Source organism: Rhinolophus hipposideros, assembly GCF_964194185.1.
Source record: "Rhinolophus hipposideros genome assembly, chromosome: 9".
Taxonomy (NCBI): Eukaryota; Metazoa; Chordata; class Mammalia; order Chiroptera; family Rhinolophidae; genus Rhinolophus; species Rhinolophus hipposideros.
This window is the reverse complement of record NC_138055.1, coordinates 57,011,380-57,027,403: the sequence shown is the minus strand read 5'-3', so window position 1 is coordinate 57,027,403 and position 16,024 is coordinate 57,011,380. Positions and strand designations below refer to the sequence as shown.

At 56.8% G+C, this 16,024-nt stretch overlaps 1 protein-coding gene across 2 annotated transcripts; it reads left to right on the top strand.

Moving 5' to 3' along the window:
• The first annotated feature begins 142 nt into the window (after positions 1–142).
• AGAP2 (ArfGAP with GTPase domain, ankyrin repeat and PH domain 2) lies at positions 143–13,156 on the top strand. Of its 2 annotated transcripts, XM_081060415.1 has the most exons (19): positions 143–1,633; positions 3,341–3,399; positions 4,031–4,118; positions 4,322–4,407; positions 4,554–4,701; positions 5,697–5,831; positions 6,170–6,279; positions 6,712–6,870; positions 7,032–7,118; positions 7,203–7,307; positions 7,721–7,883; positions 8,072–8,191; positions 8,941–9,069; positions 9,991–10,050; positions 10,281–10,429; positions 10,534–10,624; positions 10,738–10,960; positions 11,110–11,365; positions 11,536–13,156. In XM_081060415.1, the coding sequence occupies exons 1-19, from the start codon at positions 469–471 to the stop codon at positions 11,776–11,778; spliced, it is 3,576 nt and encodes a 1,191-aa protein (XP_080916541.1). In that variant the 5' UTR covers positions 143–468; the 3' UTR covers positions 11,779–13,156. The 2 variants fall into 2 exon arrangements, with proteins under 2 accessions (XP_080916541.1, XP_080916542.1); XM_081060416.1 differs by lacking the exon at positions 9,991–10,050 and having other exon boundaries at positions 323–1,633.
• Positions 13,157–16,024: the final 2,868 nt, after the last annotated feature.

Below are 16,024 nucleotides of genomic sequence, written 5' to 3'. Positions count from 1 at the left end.
CGACCCCCATCCGCAGCCCCAGTCCCTGGAGTCCCGATACCCCGCCCCTGACTCCCCCGCACCCGTTCCTCTTTTCCCCTAGCCTCAGGTCCCCCTTTTCTGCCCCCCTTTCCTCCCTCTCCCCTATTTGCCCCCACTACTGTCTTCCCCGCCCTCCCCCGTCCATCTCAGCGCCCCCACCCAGGCTGGGGTGCACGGTCCGGCGCGCCTCCCTGGAGCAGCACCAAGGTCCCGGGGCTCCAACGGGGTGGGGGCGCAGGGCGGGGAGCATGGGGAGGGGGCGCCCCGTGTGATGGGAGGGGGGCGCAAGCGGAGGCGGCGGAGGCGGCGGCGACAGAGGAGCCGGGCCAGGGGCTCAGCGGGGTCCGGGGGCTGGGGGCAGCAAGCAGGGCGGCCCCATGGCCGGGCCCCCCTGAAACAGTCCGGGGGAGTCCCCTCCCCTCCCCAGCTCGGGGGTCTCGGGGCCCCATGAGCCGGGGCGCGGGCGCGCTTCAGCGCCGGACAACGACCTACCTCATCTCACTGACCCTGGTCAAGCTCGAGTCGGTGCCTCCGCCGCCGCCTTCTCCGTCTGCGGCAGCAGCAGGCGCCCCCGGGACCAGAGGCGCGGAGACCGGGGATCCTGGCAGCCCCCGGGGCGCGGAGGAGCCGGGCAAGAAGCGGCACGAGCGTCTCTTCCACCGGCAGGATGCGCTGTGGATCAGCACGAGCAGCACCGGCGCCGGGGGCGCCGAGCCCCCCGCCCTGTCCCCGGCTCCGGCCAGTCCGGCCCGCCCCATCTCCCCCGCTCCGGGCCGCCGCCTCTCCCTCTGGGCCGCCCCTCCAGGGCCCCCGCTCTCCGGGGGGCTGAGCCCCGACCCCAAGCCGGCGGGCGCCCCCACCTCTTCCCGGCGCCCCCTGCTCAGCAGCCCGAGCTGGGGGGGCCCGGAACCCGAAGGCCGGGCGGGCGGCGGCGTCCCCGGCTCGTCCTCTCCGCACCCCGGCACCGGCAGCCGGAGGCTTAAGGTGGCGCCTCCTCCACCGGCTCCCAAGCCCTGCAAGACAGTGACCACGAGTGGCGCCAAAGCCGGCGGGGGCAAAGGTGCGGGTAGCCGCTTGTCATGGCCCGAAAGCGAGGGCAAGCCCAGAGTCAAGGGATCAAAGAGCAGCGCCGGGACTGGAGCGTCTGCCCCTGCCGCCGCCGCCCCTGCCGCTGGGGCAGGGGGAGCCGCAGCCATGACCTCTGGTGGGGTCGTGGCTGGGCCCGGAGCACGAGGGAAGCTGTCCCCTCGGAAAGGCAAGAGTAAGACCTTGGACAACAGTGACTTGCACCCGGGACCGTCTTCCAGCTCTGCTCCTCCGCTAACTGTCCCAGCAACCCTGGCTCCAGCCGCTGCTAGCACCGCCGCCTCCGCGCAGCCGACTGGGCCTGCACCTCCAATCACTCTGGAGCCTTCAGCCCCGGGGCTGAAACGGGGCCGGGAGGGGGGCCGAGCATCCACTCGAGATCGCAAGATGCTCAAGTTTATCAGTGGCATCTTCACCAAGAGCACAGGGGGCCCTCCTGGCTCCGGGCACCCTTCTGGACTCCCGGGCCTGTCTTCTGGCAGCGGGTCCAAAGAGCTGCTGGGCGCAGAGCTCCGCGCCTCCCCTAGTGAGTAGGACTAGGGTCTGAGAACAGGGAGGGAGAGGGCACCTGGAATGCTTAGCTTTGGGTGGGGAGCCATGTGCAGAACTCAACTAGGGATGCTTCTCTCTTGGGTGGGTAGACGAACCAGGCTCACTTGTCTGCCGAGGTCTGGGGTAAAGAATAAGAGGTCCTGAGGGAGGCCGGTGAGTAGCTACATTGTGCGACGACATGAGAGCTGACTTGATGTCGGCAGCACTCAGAAAACCTCAGAGCTTTCTGGGAAAATAATGCCCTTGGTCAGAGTGACGGTAGGAAATTGCTGCCCGAGAAGCCCCAGACCCCACTTCCAGCCTCAGCTGGACGCTGGGAGCATGGAAACAGTGCTTTGCCTGGTGCAGAGGAACACTGACGGTGAGGGGGACGAGGAAGCCTAAGTTTCTCCTGAGCGCTTAGGGCAGGTGGCATGAGAGTGACCTTGCAGGCAGCTCCTCGCCAGGGACAGGTTTTCCCCTGGGCTGAGAGCAGGCTCTGAGGCGGCAAGGAGGGACTCTTGCTTTCGGTGCAGTAAAGGCGGGTTGGGCAGTAGGCGAGCGCTGGTCGGGTGGGTGGTGCTGAATACTTGAACGCGAAGTGAGGGGGGGCTGATTGGAAGCCTCACTTCCCCCGCTGCCCACCAGGGCCCCAGAACCGTACTGAAACTCCCAGGGGGCTGACCGGGGGGTGGGGGGTGGGGGGGGACTCAAGGGGGCGGAACTGCTGCAAAGGCGATTCTTACCCCCTGGAGACTTGGAGGGAATACCGGGAGGGTAGTGTTTTCTTGTTTTCCTTCGGAGGGGTGTCTATATTTCTTATCTTTTTTTCTGGAAGTGAGGCGAGGGACTCATGGTTCGGCTCACATTCCCGGAGAGGAGGCAGGTCCGGGAGAAGCGGGGGCGGCTCCGGGGTTTGGCTGGGGAGCGGGTGGGAGCAGATGGCTCCGGATCTCAGAGTTCCCGCCGCAGCTGTGGCGCCCCGGGAACGTCCGGCCAGTGTCAGGCGCGGGGGCTGGACCCGGAGGGCGGAAGGAGCGTCCAGCCATCCCCCTCTCCGCTGGGCCTGTGGCTTTTCTCCGCCAGGGAACGGAGCCCTTCCCCACAGTTCTTTTGGAGGGTGCTTGTGGGGAAGGTTATGGGAGAGGGAGGCATGGAAAACCCGAGCACCATTCCGTGGGCTGTGGGGAGGGGTCAGGGCCATCATGCCATTGACCTTGAAAAAGGGAAGGGATATCCCTCACCTCAGTTTCTCTCCTGTGAAATGGAAATTGAGGAAGACGCTCTCCCTTAAACGTCCCAGTCCCTCCTCCCAGGGTCTGCCCTGGGAATCAGGCAGAGGAGACCTTCTTCTATTCTCCTTCCACAGGGAAGAACCCACCACTGTCGGATCCCTGGTCCCCCGGTCTGGAGCAGGGACCTACGTTTGGGGATGTGTTTTAAGGGAGATGCCATCTGAAGTATTTTCATCTTGCTGGCTCCGTTGCTAAGCAACCACTGAGCGGCAGCAACAGCTGTGGGGAGAGCTGGCTAAGATGGGAGGACTGGGGACCACTCTCATACCTAGGCTTTCTACACAGCTCTCCAGCCCAGGCAGGGTCCTGGGGGTTAAGGAAAGCTGCAAAAGGAGGAGGGGTAGCTGAGGCTTGGGAGTCCTCCTGGGCCTGGAGCGTCCCTTCTGACGGCTCCTTTCCCATTACAGAGGCTGTGGTCAATAGCCAGGAATGGACTTTGAGCCGCTCCATTCCTGAACTGCGCCTGGTAGGTAACCCAGTCCCCTTGTCTGTACAAAGGTTGGTCTCCTGTCCACTGCACTCTCCTCTCTCCCCTTCGCCTTTTCCTTTTCCTCTCTCTGTGAGAGTAGGGAATAGTTTTCCAGTTATCCAGAGATTCTACCTTCATAGCACCTTCCTGGGGCTTCATACATCCTCACAACTTTTTATTCTCTAGTCTCCTTTTCCCTGTTTGTCCATGGTCCTCTTGCAGGCTTCTCTTCAATTCTGGCATCTCTCCTTTAGCCCTTAATGTTCTAGCTTACAATTGGGTAACACTTCCCAACCAGTGAGGAGGGTTGTGATATGCCCCTCGCCCACCATACACACATCTAGAATGTAGTCTAAACCACACCCCCCCCCCACACACACACACACGGTACTGAGTTGCTGAGCTTCTTCAGTTTGTGGTCCACTTGGAGCCTGGGATCATTTCTTGCCACACTCCTCGTCTGGTCCTCCCTAATGTTCTTTCCTGACCAACTGTCCTCCAGGCCATGTCAAATCCTCTTTGGATGACTTAACTCGGCCAGTCTCTTTAAGTTCTCTGGAATGTCCAGACCCAAGTGTCCTGCCTCTTCTTAATCCCCACAATCTCTGCTCCACAACCTCGTCCTCAGGGTGTGCTGGGTGACGCCAGGAGTGGGAAGTCATCGCTCATCCATCGATTCCTGACCGGTTCATACCAGGTGCTGGAGAAGACAGAGAGTAAGTTCTCAGGAACCATAGTAGTAGACTAGGGAATGTGGTTAGGGTTCCAGGATTAATGACTAGGCAATGTGATCAATGATGACGCAGGTATGGAGACCACAGGGAAGGATGAGGCCATGATGGCTAAAGTAGAGGGAGCTTGGAGAGGTCTGGTGACCTGCGACCGCTGACCTACTACCACTTCCAACCCTTTTGGACAGGTGAGCAGCACAAGAAAGAGATGTTGGTGGATGGACAGACTCATCTGGTGTTAATCCGAGAGGAAGCTGGGGCACCTGATGCCAAGGTGAGGGCTGAGGACTAGGGTAGGCAGGCTGGCTGGGGTCAGCACTGGCCGAAGGAGAGGGCTCTGCTTCCCCAGGTCTCCCTGGGAATAGCATGCAGAGAAGTAGACTTGTTTGACCCTCCATTTGCTCCCTCATCCCCCGCAAGTTCTCAGGCTGGGCAGATGCTGTGATTTTGGTCTTCAGCCTGGAAGATGAGAACAGTTTCCAGGCCGTGAGCCGTCTCCACGGGCAGCTGAGCTCCCTTCGGGGGGAGGGACGAGGAGGTCTGGCCCTGGCACTGGTGGGGACACAAGGTAAGGAGGGGCTGGGAAGGCACTGCTGATGGCCACTGGGGTATTGCCCAACACACGAAAGAACTTGATAAGGTGTGGAAATGCCACTTGGATTCTAGTTACCTTCTGGAAGGAGCCTGGTCTCTAGATAAGGGAGTCATTAAACCAAAACAAACTTCCCAAGACCTGAGCAGAGTAAAGGGCACTCTCCAGGGAGGAAGGGACAGCTATAGTAGCAGTCTCCATTCCTCTGAGATGTCACCTACCTTGTGTTCTCACACTGCTATTTCCCAATGCCACCACCATGGGACACGCAAAATCTCAGGCCCTAGTGCAGATAGAAAGCCTCTTCCATCTCTCCCTTGCTACAGCTGGGTCAGGCTGACACCTTTCAAAGAAACTTACCTAAAAACAAAGAGAAAATACAAATGAAATGATGGAGAAAACAGAGAGCAGAAAAGCTTTTAGTTCTCAAAGAAGTGATTCCGAGGTGCTCAGGAAAAGCACCCTGGCCAGGAAAAGCTTTTTCCAGTACCTACCTGTGTCGAGCTGTCAGGACTCTCTCTGGATCCCTGTCCAGCAAGTGCCTGTTTCCACCTGTCGCTTGCCTCCTGGTTTCCCGCTACAGAGTGAGCAGTCCACATGATACCCATGGCATTCAGCCTTTTCCTAGTTCACATGCCAGGTGTCCTTCCACTCAGTTCAGGGTCTGTTGGATTTGCAGGACAGGGTGATTGTTACTCGTGAATCTCACCCATTTCAGACCTTGTCAGGAAGCTCCACTCAACTCTGAAGTATTCTTGGAAGACACAGACACACAGAGCTCACCCAGCCTATTCATACTACAGCTGGGCCCAACACTCAAAAAAAGCCTTTTACACTCCATTCCACTGGGTCTAGGAGAGAGAGTCTCTCGGACCCTGTCCCTAGTAGGCCCAGGGACAGGAGCTCAAGGGAAAGGAAGGCAGGAAAAGTGGGGAAGGAGCCCCAATCCTGCTCCTTTCCTGTCCCCTCAGACAGGATCAGTGCTTCATCCCCTCGAGTGGTGGGTGACGCTCGTGCCAGAGCTCTGTGCGCTGATATGAAACGCTGCAGCTACTACGAGACTTGTGCAACCTATGGGCTCAATGTGGACCGGGTCTTCCAGGAGGGTGAGTGTGATGATCCCAAGATATGTGAGAAACAGGGAGCTAGAGGCCTACGATATTCTTTGGGGTCTCTGTATCCAGGCTTCTCTCTGTGAGTGATAGGTAGGACATTAGTCTGCGTGGGAGGAAGGATGGATCAGGGAGGTCAGGAAAGTTTTACTTAATAGCCTCAAGGTCTTTGTGGGCTGGAAGAGTGGCAAGGCTACAGGTGGCATGAAGGACACAGTGACAAAGAAGTTGGGGCCTATGTTATCTATTGGGGATTTCTCAAAGCTGGGGAGTGACGGGTGCTCTTGGGTGTCTGCCCAGCTCACATCTCCTTCCCATCCCCCATCCCTCAGTGGCCCAGAAGGTGGTGACCTTGCGCAAACAGCAACAGCTTCTGGCTGCCTGCAAGTCCCTGCCCAGCTCCCCAAGCCACTCAGCTGCTTCCACTCCTGTAGCTGGGCAGGTGAGTTGGGGTTTCAAGGTCCAAAGAGGGACTGGTAAGAATCAAAGGAGTGGCTAGAGATCCAAGGACAGGTACGAGTACCCAAGGAGGTTGTGGGGGAGAGGCAGATAGAAATGGTAGTGACACCATTTGCAAAAAGCGCATTGGACTGGAAAGCAACAAGGTTTCAAACACCATTTGCAACGTCCTTGAGCAAGTCACCTAAACCTCCCTCAGTGGTCAGGAACATTATATGGCATACAACTTGTGAAGTCAGCCTTGGCAAAAGCTAAAGCACCATGACAATGCTAGTCAGGAGTCTTATTATTAATGATAGTACACATAAATCATGATGAAATCGAGGAATTTCTCGGATTCCTCATCATGAGATGTCACTGTAGCTTGGTGGGGTGGCGGCATCTCAACTGCTCTGACTTTTCCATCTGCCTCCAGGCTAGTAATGGGGGCCACACTAGCGACTACTCTTCTTCCCTTCCATCCTCACCCAATGTTGGTCACCGGGAGCTCCGAGCTGAAGCAGCTGCAGTGGCGGGATTGAGCACCCCAGGGTCTCTGCACCGGGCAGCCAAGCGCAGGACCAGCCTTTTTGCGGTATTGGATATGCTGACCTTCCTATCCTCCTGTCTCCTGTTACCTGCCTGTCTTCTCTGGTTCTAGACCCCGCTGTTGGGCCCTTATTCATCTGTCTTCCCTGTTCATCCATCAGTGTATCCCTCCATTCATCCTCTAACTGCTGCCACTGACCATTGCAGAATCGTCGGGGCAGTGACTCAGAGAAGCGGAGCTTGGACAGTCGAGGAGAGACAACGGGGAGTGGGCGAGCTATCCCCATCAAACAGGTGGGTGGTCCAAGGGCTGGGGGCAGGCTGCAGGTAGCTGGTCTTCACTGGCTTTTCTCCCAAATGTTTCTTTCCATACTGCAGAGCTTCCTTCTAAAGCGAAGTGGCAACTCCTTGAACAAAGAATGGAAGAAGAAATATGTTACCTTGTCTAGTAATGGCTTCCTACTTTACCACCCAAGCATTAATGTGAGTAGCAGAGACTGGCTGGACTTAGATGCCTTTCCAGCTCTACAAGTTTGTGCCTCTGACAAACACTAACAGAATTTCTGTTCTCCTAAGTTTAGCAAGCATGTTAAAGGTTAAGCACCTTCTATGTGCCCGTGCTGGGGATGGGAAGGTGACTATATCTCCCCAGGAACTTGCAGGCTAGTGGGAGGGCCTGAAGAAAGCACCTCCATCTGGCTGGCCATTCAGGGACTGCTTTCTGGAGGAGACAATGCTGGGCCAAGTCTGTTTGGCTCATTCCCTAGAAGCTCACCCAACCCACTCAGCTCCCAGAGCCCTCTTCCAGTCCCTCTCTAGCCCACACTATTGGCTGCTTCCCAGCACCACCAAAGACCCCAACCTTCCCTACACTTTCAACCCCCATACCCCTCCAGGATTACATCCACAGTACTCATGGCAAGGAAATGGATTTGCTACGCACAACGGTTAAAGTTCCCGGCAAGCGGCCCCCACGGGCCATCTCTGCGTTTGGCCCCTCAGCCAGCATCAACGGGCTGGTCAAGGACATGAGCACTGTCCAGATGGGTGAAGGCCATGGTGAGTAGTGGGGCTCACGACAAAGGGGCAGGAGAGCGGCCAGGGCTAGGGGAAAAGGAGGGGCAGTAAGGAAGTAGGGGCTGGGACTAGATAATGGGGAAGGTGGGTGATAAAGAGGGACCACAGAAGGCATGGGGCTCAGAGACTGAGTGGCTCACTGAGGTTTTATCTTCTTCCTCTTCCAACAGAAGCCACTACTCCCACCCCAAGCCCGAGCCCCAGCCCCAGTTCCCTGCAGCCACCACCAGACCAGACATCCAAACACCTGCTGAAACCAGACCGGAATTTGGCCCGAGCCCTCAGCACTGGTCAGTGAGGACCCATCTTCTAGCCACTGTTTTCCAGACCAAAATAGGATGGGGATGGGAAATGCAATTGGGTGGAAGCTTGGAGGCTGGAATCAATGCATGAGTGGGCACACTGAGCACCTACTGGGTGCCAGGCCCCAAGTTCAGTAATACCATGTGTATCATAATAGTTAATACAAGTGGGTTCTGGAGCTAAACTGCCTGAACTTGAATTCTGGCTTGCCACTTGGGCAAGTTACTTGACCTCTCCATGCCTCAATTTCTTCATGTATAACATGGAGATAATAGTTTCTACCTCAGAGGGTTGCTTTGAGGCTTAAACAAACTGAGAACATTGTCCAGCACATAGTCAGCCATCAATCAGTGTTTAGAATGTTTAGAAGTGTTTGTTTGTTTGTTTATTTAAAATAGCAAGAAACGTTGTAACAAGTGATCCTCACAACAACCGTGTCAGGTCAAGATTATTGTCCCCATTTTAGGGATAAAGAAACTGAGGCTCGGAAGATTAAGTGACTTGCTCAAGGTCTCAAGGCCAGTAAGTGGCAGAGCCAGGAACTGAGTGCAGGTGTGACTCTAAATCACTCATCTGCCCACATCTTCAGGAATGATCAAGAGGGACCTTCTGGAGAGGGACAGCTGAGGAGGGGCACCCTAAAATGCCAAAGCTAGTTCAGGGGAGGAGACAGGCTATGGAGAAATCAGGAAATCTGTGGAGGGGCAACTGAGGCAGCTGTATCCCCCTCCCTAAGACTGTACCCCATCGGGAGACCTGAGCCCTCTGAGTCGGGAACCCCCTCCTTCTCCCATGGTGAAGAAGCAGAGGAGGAAAAAATTGACAACACCATCGAAGACAGAAGGCTCGGCTGGCCAGGCTGAAGGTAAGGCCCTGGTGGGCAGCTGCATTCCCACCCTGGATCCTCATCCCCAACTCCAGTTCCCTGGCCTAGTTCCTGCAGGAGGAAAAGTGCCTGAGCTGAGTGCTTGACTATCATTACCACTTTGCACATAATTTAGTGGGGGATAAAAAATGGATAGACACCCTTCAGCCTTGTCCTTCCTCCCATTGCCCATCCAATGCCTTTTACCCCAGCAGTCCCCAGCCTCCATGCTCAGTGACCCCCATAAGTCTGTAGCTCCTGTTTCCTCTCCTAATGACCCTCTAGTTTCTGTTCCTGCCCTCAGCTCTACATACCACTCCAGCCCCTGCACCCAGAAGCTCCCATGACCCCCAGGAACTCAGCCTCTGACCTCATTGTCCCCTATTGACTCCTCAGCTCCTGGACTCGGTGACCACCCAGCCCCTGTTCCAAGTAACTTCCCATGATCATGAAACTCCCTTGACAGTCCTTGACCACAGTGATCCCCATCTCTGTACCCAGTGAAGCCCTCAGACCCTCAAGATTCCTCCTGAATCCCAGGCTCCTTCATCCCAGGGCTGTGACCCACCTTCAGTCCCCTTCCCTTGTGTTTACTCAGATCCTGGCCATCCCTTCCCCTCTCAGAGACCCAGCTCCTCATTGGTCATGATAACTGGTCCCCACGCCCCTGCTCTCTGCCGGGTGCTCAGACCCAGGTTCCGGATCTGCCTACTCTCATGGCTCTTGGCTTCTGCTCTACTCTGCTCCGGGGCCACTGACTTTAGTTCTGCTTTCTCTCCCCATCTGTCTGTCCTGCTTTGTCTCTGGCACTCTCTGTCTGTCTCTCTCCATCTCTTCATCTGCCTCTTTTTCTTCTTTCTTGGTCTCTTTCTGTGTTCTGCTTTCTATTCTATCTCTATCTCCTTTGCTTCGGGAAACCAGCCAAGCGCAAAATGTGGAAACTAAAATCCTTTGGTAGTTTAAGAAATATTTATAAAGCAGGTAACAAGTGGGGAGCTGGGAGGGGCGCTCAGCTGGGGTGCAGAGGGGTGGGGGTGCCCCTGCCTTCCCCTGCATGTGCTCAAGCTTCCTGCTCTCCTCCACCCTCTGCTTCCCCAGCCCCTTTGCCCTACTCCCAGGGGCTTGGGATGGACATCAGGGAGGAAGGGTTTGGGGAAGGTGGCCCCTGTTTGAACCCTATCCTTAATGACCCCATCCCATCCCCAACCCAGAGGAAAACTTCGAGTTCTTGATCGTGTCCAGCACTGGTCAGACGTGGCACTTTGAGGCAGCCAGTTTTGAGGAGCGGGATGCCTGGGTCCAGGCAATCGAGAGTCAGATCTTAGCCAGTCTACAATGCTGTGAGAGCAGCAAGGTCAAGGTAATGGGGGGCGGGGGGTTTGAGGGGAGAGCAGAGGGGAGTGTCTGAGGAGTCGGAGATTGGCTCAGAGGGACACTCAATAATAACCCTAACCCTTTCTGCAGCTGCGCACGGACAGCCAAAGTGAAGCCGTGGCCATCCAGGCCATCCGGAACGCCAAGGGGAACTCTATCTGCGTGGACTGCGGGGCCCCCAGTGAGCGCAAGGGGGCAGTGGAGGGCCCCGGGAGGGAGCGTGACTCGGAGTTGGCGGATGCGGGGATACCCATGCTGATGGGCAGGGAGCCGACCTCTGCACTCCGTCCCCAGACCCCACGTGGGCCAGCTTGAACCTGGGCGCACTCATCTGCATCGAGTGTTCCGGCATTCACCGGAACCTGGGCACACATCTGTCCCGCGTCCGCTCGCTGGACTTGGACGACTGGCCGCGGGAGCTGACCCTGGTGCTGACGGCTATTGGCAACGATATGGCCAACCGCGTGTGGGAGAGCGACACGCGGGGCCGCGCCAAACCTACGCAGGATTCCTCGCGGTACGTGTGAAGAAACAGACTGGGGTGTGTGTGTGTGTGTGTGTGTGTGTGTGTGTGTGTGTGTGTGTGTGTGTCCGGAGAGGATCCCAGCGGTAGAGGGTCTGGCTGGTGATCCCGAGAGCCCTTGCCATTGATGCCTGGTCTTGCAGGGAGGAGCGTGAGTCATGGATTCGCGCCAAGTACGAGCAGCTGTTGTTCTTGGCACCTCTGGGCACTCCCGAGGAGCCGCTGGGCCGCCAGCTGTGGGCCGCGGTGCAAGCCCAGGACGTGGCCGCCGTGCTCCTGCTTCTGGCACATGCACGACACGGGCCGCTTGACACGAGCGTGGAGGACTCGCAGCTTCGCTCTCCACTTCACCTGGCGGCTGAGCTCGCCCACGTTGTCATCACGCAGCTGCTGCTGTGGGTACGTAAGTGGGGGTTGGGTAAAGAGTCTTTGAGGTCGCCATCTCGAAAACAGCCAGGCGGGGGAAGCCTGGAATCTCCCAAGGAGGTGGGCCTGGAAATCTTGGGGAGCGGCGTGCGGGTATCGTGCGCGGGGGGCCGCAAGGTAAGGCGGCTGTGTCCTCCTCCCAGTACGGCGCCGACGTGGCTGCCCGCGACGCGCAGGGCCGCACCGCACTGTTCTACGCTCGCCAGGCCGGGAGCCAGCTGTGCGCCGACATCCTTCTCCAGCACGGCTGCCCGGGGGAGGGCGGCAGCGCGGCCACCACGCCCAGCGCGGCCACCACTCCCAGCATTACCGCCACGCCCAGCCCCCGCCGCCGGAGCAGCGCCGCCAGCATGGGCCGCGCCGACGCACCCGTCGCGCTGGTATAGTTGCCCAGTGGGGGAGACACCCCCACTCCCCCATGGGCCGGGCACGTCCGCAATGGGTGGACCTCTGGACAGAAGCACCCACTCACCTCTCGAATCCGCACCCCGCCCCACGGGAGCACTTCCCCCCACGAGGGCACAGCCCCCACGCCTCCCAGAAGACACCAACTCACCTCCCTCTCCCCAACGAGGCATGGAGACCCCTGCTAAACACGTACCCTCTCCACTGTTTCCACACTGGGATTGCTCTGGGTCTACCTGTTCGGTGTTTGCGGAAGGGGACGCCGGCGCCCGCACCGTGGTCCCTGCTCTTGGGCGTTTGTCTATGCCTGCTCGTGTCCCCTAGGGTGGGGGAAAGGCCCAGTCCTGCCTGTGCTCGACAATCCCACGGCGGGAACACATACCCAGGCTGGCTCCTGGGGCGACGCCACGCCAGAGGGAGGGGTTAGTACGTGAGAGAGCTAGCCCCAGGACTTGGGGCCAATACTGGGCCCCCACCCCTTCCATGCTAATCTCACTGCCCAGTGAATGGGGAAGGGCAGCGAGGGGCAGGACCCCTGCTGCCCATGGGGGTAAGGGGTCCCCAACCCTTTCCGTGAAAGGGACCATGAGGAGTGGAAATAAGAATGTCCCCCCAACACCCACCCATGGATGGAAGCTAAAGGGCTGGGGGAGCCAAGAGCCTGAGTCCCTCCTCACTGCTATCTTGGGAGGGAAAAGGGATGACATAAGAACAGGCTACGGTTATTGGGGAGGGGCCTTGTAATTTATTGCTTTGTTCCCCAACAAAGGCAAAGGGGTAGGGGTGGGTAGGGGCTTGGGGAGGGTGTTTCAGGGTAGGGGAAGCCAAGGGTGGGAAAAGGGTGGGGTGGGGTGGGGGTGCTCTTGGGTTGTGTCTGTGACCGTGACTGCGTACCTGTGACTGTGCAGCACCCGTGTGATCTGGGGTAGGGGGCACCCCTACAATGGGACCCCTCCCCCACTATTCTTCCTATCCAACCCCTTCCTCCCACTGGAGCAGCTCCAGACCCATCCCTAACCCCATGCTCCCTCCCAGCCAGGGTAAGAAGTGAGGTGGCTGGGAGGGTTTCCAGGACCCCTGCCCTATCCCCAGAAAGAGGGTGGTGGGGTGGACTTACCTGGCCCAGCCCTGCCTCCCTTAATCAACCCAGGCCCTGGGCCATCTGTGTCAGTGGTTTCTGTTTTTTTGTTTTGTTTTTTTTTGTTTTGTTTTGTTTTGTTTTTCCTGGCTAAAATATTTTGCAAAGGACCAGGTAATTGGGGAGGGGAGAGGGGCAGGGGCAGGGGGGAATGCCCCATCCCCTCTGAGGCAGGTGGTGTGAGTCTTCAACAGAAATTAAAGAGGAAATGATTTTGTCTAGGGGGTGAGCTACTGGTCTGTTCTTGAAGAGGAGGGTCAGGGAATGGCCTCGGTCAAGGTGGGGACCTGGAGGTGGGAGAGGGCCAGCAGAGGATGCCTCCTGTTGGGGCTGGTGTGGCAGGGTGGTATCCAAGGGCACTGAGGTAGCAGCAGGTCAGATACCTCATGTAAAACAGTTCTGGGTTCATGTAATAGGAGACAGACAGGTCAGAATAACAGTGGGGATCCAGGGAGCAGAGAAGTCACTGACTCCTAAGATGACCCCAGTCCTGGGAAGGAGTTGGGGTGTGGAGCTTAGAGGAGAGGACTGGGAAGAGGCTACTTGGAGAGGTGATATGGGGTAGTTTTGGTTACGAGCAGGAAGTTTGGAGTCAGATCTTATTTTGAAAGCGGGCCCTCCACTACTTAGCGAGGTTGCCTTGGGCAGGTTGATATCTGTTTTTTTTTTGTAATCTGAACAATTTGTGTTCAGAGGGCACCTGGTAAGGGCTCCTGCACAGGCCTGTGGAGGACTGCCCGAGGCTAGCCTGCTCACCTTGAGCCCCTGGTACTATTAAGTTAGTGCAAAAGTATTGCTGTTTTTGCAAACCACAATTATTTTTGCAGCAACCTTATAGAAGTACAGCTTATTACAGTAGGGGTCCTTCTTCTGGCCAGGAGGGAAGAGGTGAAAGAGCTCCCAGCACAGAGGTCCCTGGTGTCCCCAAACTCCATGGCCAGCCAGTGCAGACATTCGACCCCCTCCATGTCATCTACAGGGCCACTGAGGCCACAGAGGCCCATGGCCAGTACTACTGCCAATAGCTGCAGCACCTCCTGCTTCAGCACGTAGCCAGTCTGGCCATTGGTCCCAAAAGTGTTTGCCCTCAGAGAGGGCTGGGTGGGGTGGTGTTGGGCCAGCAGCCAGCAACAGGCTGAGCACAGCTACCCCACATGTTGTCACCCACCCAGATGAACCAATGGTCCAGCATCTTCCAGTAGAGGTGGTGCTGGCCCTCAGCCTCTCTCAGCCCCATGATGGATGTTCAGTTGCCGTCATCGTGCCACCAAGCTAACAAGGTGTGGTTGCAGCAACAGGCCCAGTTCCCATTCATATGGAGGCCCTGGTTCTGCAGAATCCTAGGCAGAGGGACCACCTAGCACAGCAGCCTTACCCAGGGGTACAGGTACAGCGACAGGTGCAGATGAAGGTATGTGGTCTGGGAAGGCAAAGCGAGAGGAAGAGGGCCAAGTAGCAAAGAAGACTCAACTGGAAGACCTGGTCATTTCCCCTTGCAGTTAAGAGACCCTGGATTCCCCCTACTTTGTCTCTTTTCCTCAGAAGCTCAAGAGTAAGAGAGTATGGGGAGGAGACGGACCCTGGGGAGAGCAGAGTTACCACAGGGAACCACAGGCGAGGGGGAAGTTCCTTCCATTTCCAGCCAGTGGAAGGTAGTCAGGGTGTCAGCAACCCCCAAAGCAGATCCCAACACTGAGTAATCCATGGGGTTCTTTTTTCATGGGCTTCATCTTTGGCCTTGTGGGAGATGTAAAGGGTGGTAGTGGATGGGTGACAAAACAAGCCCTCCAGGTGGTGGTAGGATAGGACTCTAGAAGGGTATTCCCTGAGGGGCTGAAGGAAAGCTGCTACTCATGCCACCTTCCTAGCTCACCTTGGATTCCTCACCCTGGATTCCTGCTGCCATCCCCCCTCTCCTCCCCACCCCACCTGGTTGCCATCTGCCACACACCCTGCTCCCCTCCTTTTGTTTGCCTTAGCACAGCTGTGGCCAACCAACCTCCTCCATGGGACTTCCACCAAAAAGCCAAAGGAAAGTAAAAAGGAATTTATTATTGAAAGTACAGAATGATTAAATCTAGTGAGGATTCCAGAACTCTGTTTTCTGATGATGTTAAGACACCATTCCCATCAAATCAAAGATAATCCTCCTGCTCCTGCCTCCTCCACCCCTCACCCCCCCCATTCTAAAAGATTCTACTGTAACTTCTGATCAGCTTTTGGGGTTCCTTCTACGACCCTGACTCCGAGTACCATCTAGTCTCTTCAGAACTCCTCTGCGCTTACTGTGGACTAGGGACTGGGCTAAGAGCATGACACACTGTATCTCAGTCAATCCTCACAACCACCCTACAAGACCAGTATACTTACACCCACAGTTTACCCATGAGGAAAACAGCATGTGAAAATTAAATACCATTTCAAGGCCCCCCTGAATCATAAATAGAGGGGTGAGGATTTGAACCCATCATGCTGACTACGACTGCCCTTGAGGCCATGTCTCGGACCTTGCCCAGGTGAAGCATCTCTCTCCTCAAGGTATACAAATGATCTGGGGATCTACCCTTTACATGTCTAAATAAAACAATTTAAGTGCAACATGCACACTAAGCATACAGTCAGTAAGGAGAGGGTCAGTCTCACACAACCTCCTTCAACAACTGAATCCCTCACTTTCCACTGTTGGAGACCTGGGAGTCCCATACCTTCCAGCCATTTTTGTACCTTTTGAGTCAGTGGAGAGTCTTCAGCAGGAAGGGTGTACACCTCAGAGATGAGGAGCAAGAGGAGGGAGAAAGACTGGGGGAATCCATGTCTGCACTTGGCAATAAGAGATGAGGATACTCCCCCAGGCCCACCTTCCCCTGGGCACACCAGGACGCTGGCCTGTGTGGGCAGCAGCCCTCTCTCTGGGTATGGCCAAAGGTAGAGAGATCTTCTCTGGGAAATGTTGAGTGGTGCGGCTAGGTCGGTATGGGGTGTGGCTGCCAAATGGGACCTGCAGCATGCTGCAGGGAGAGCAGAAGAAGGAGCTCCGGGGTGGGCTAATACCGTAGTGTTATAAAGGGAGGGGAGAAGGAACAGAAATG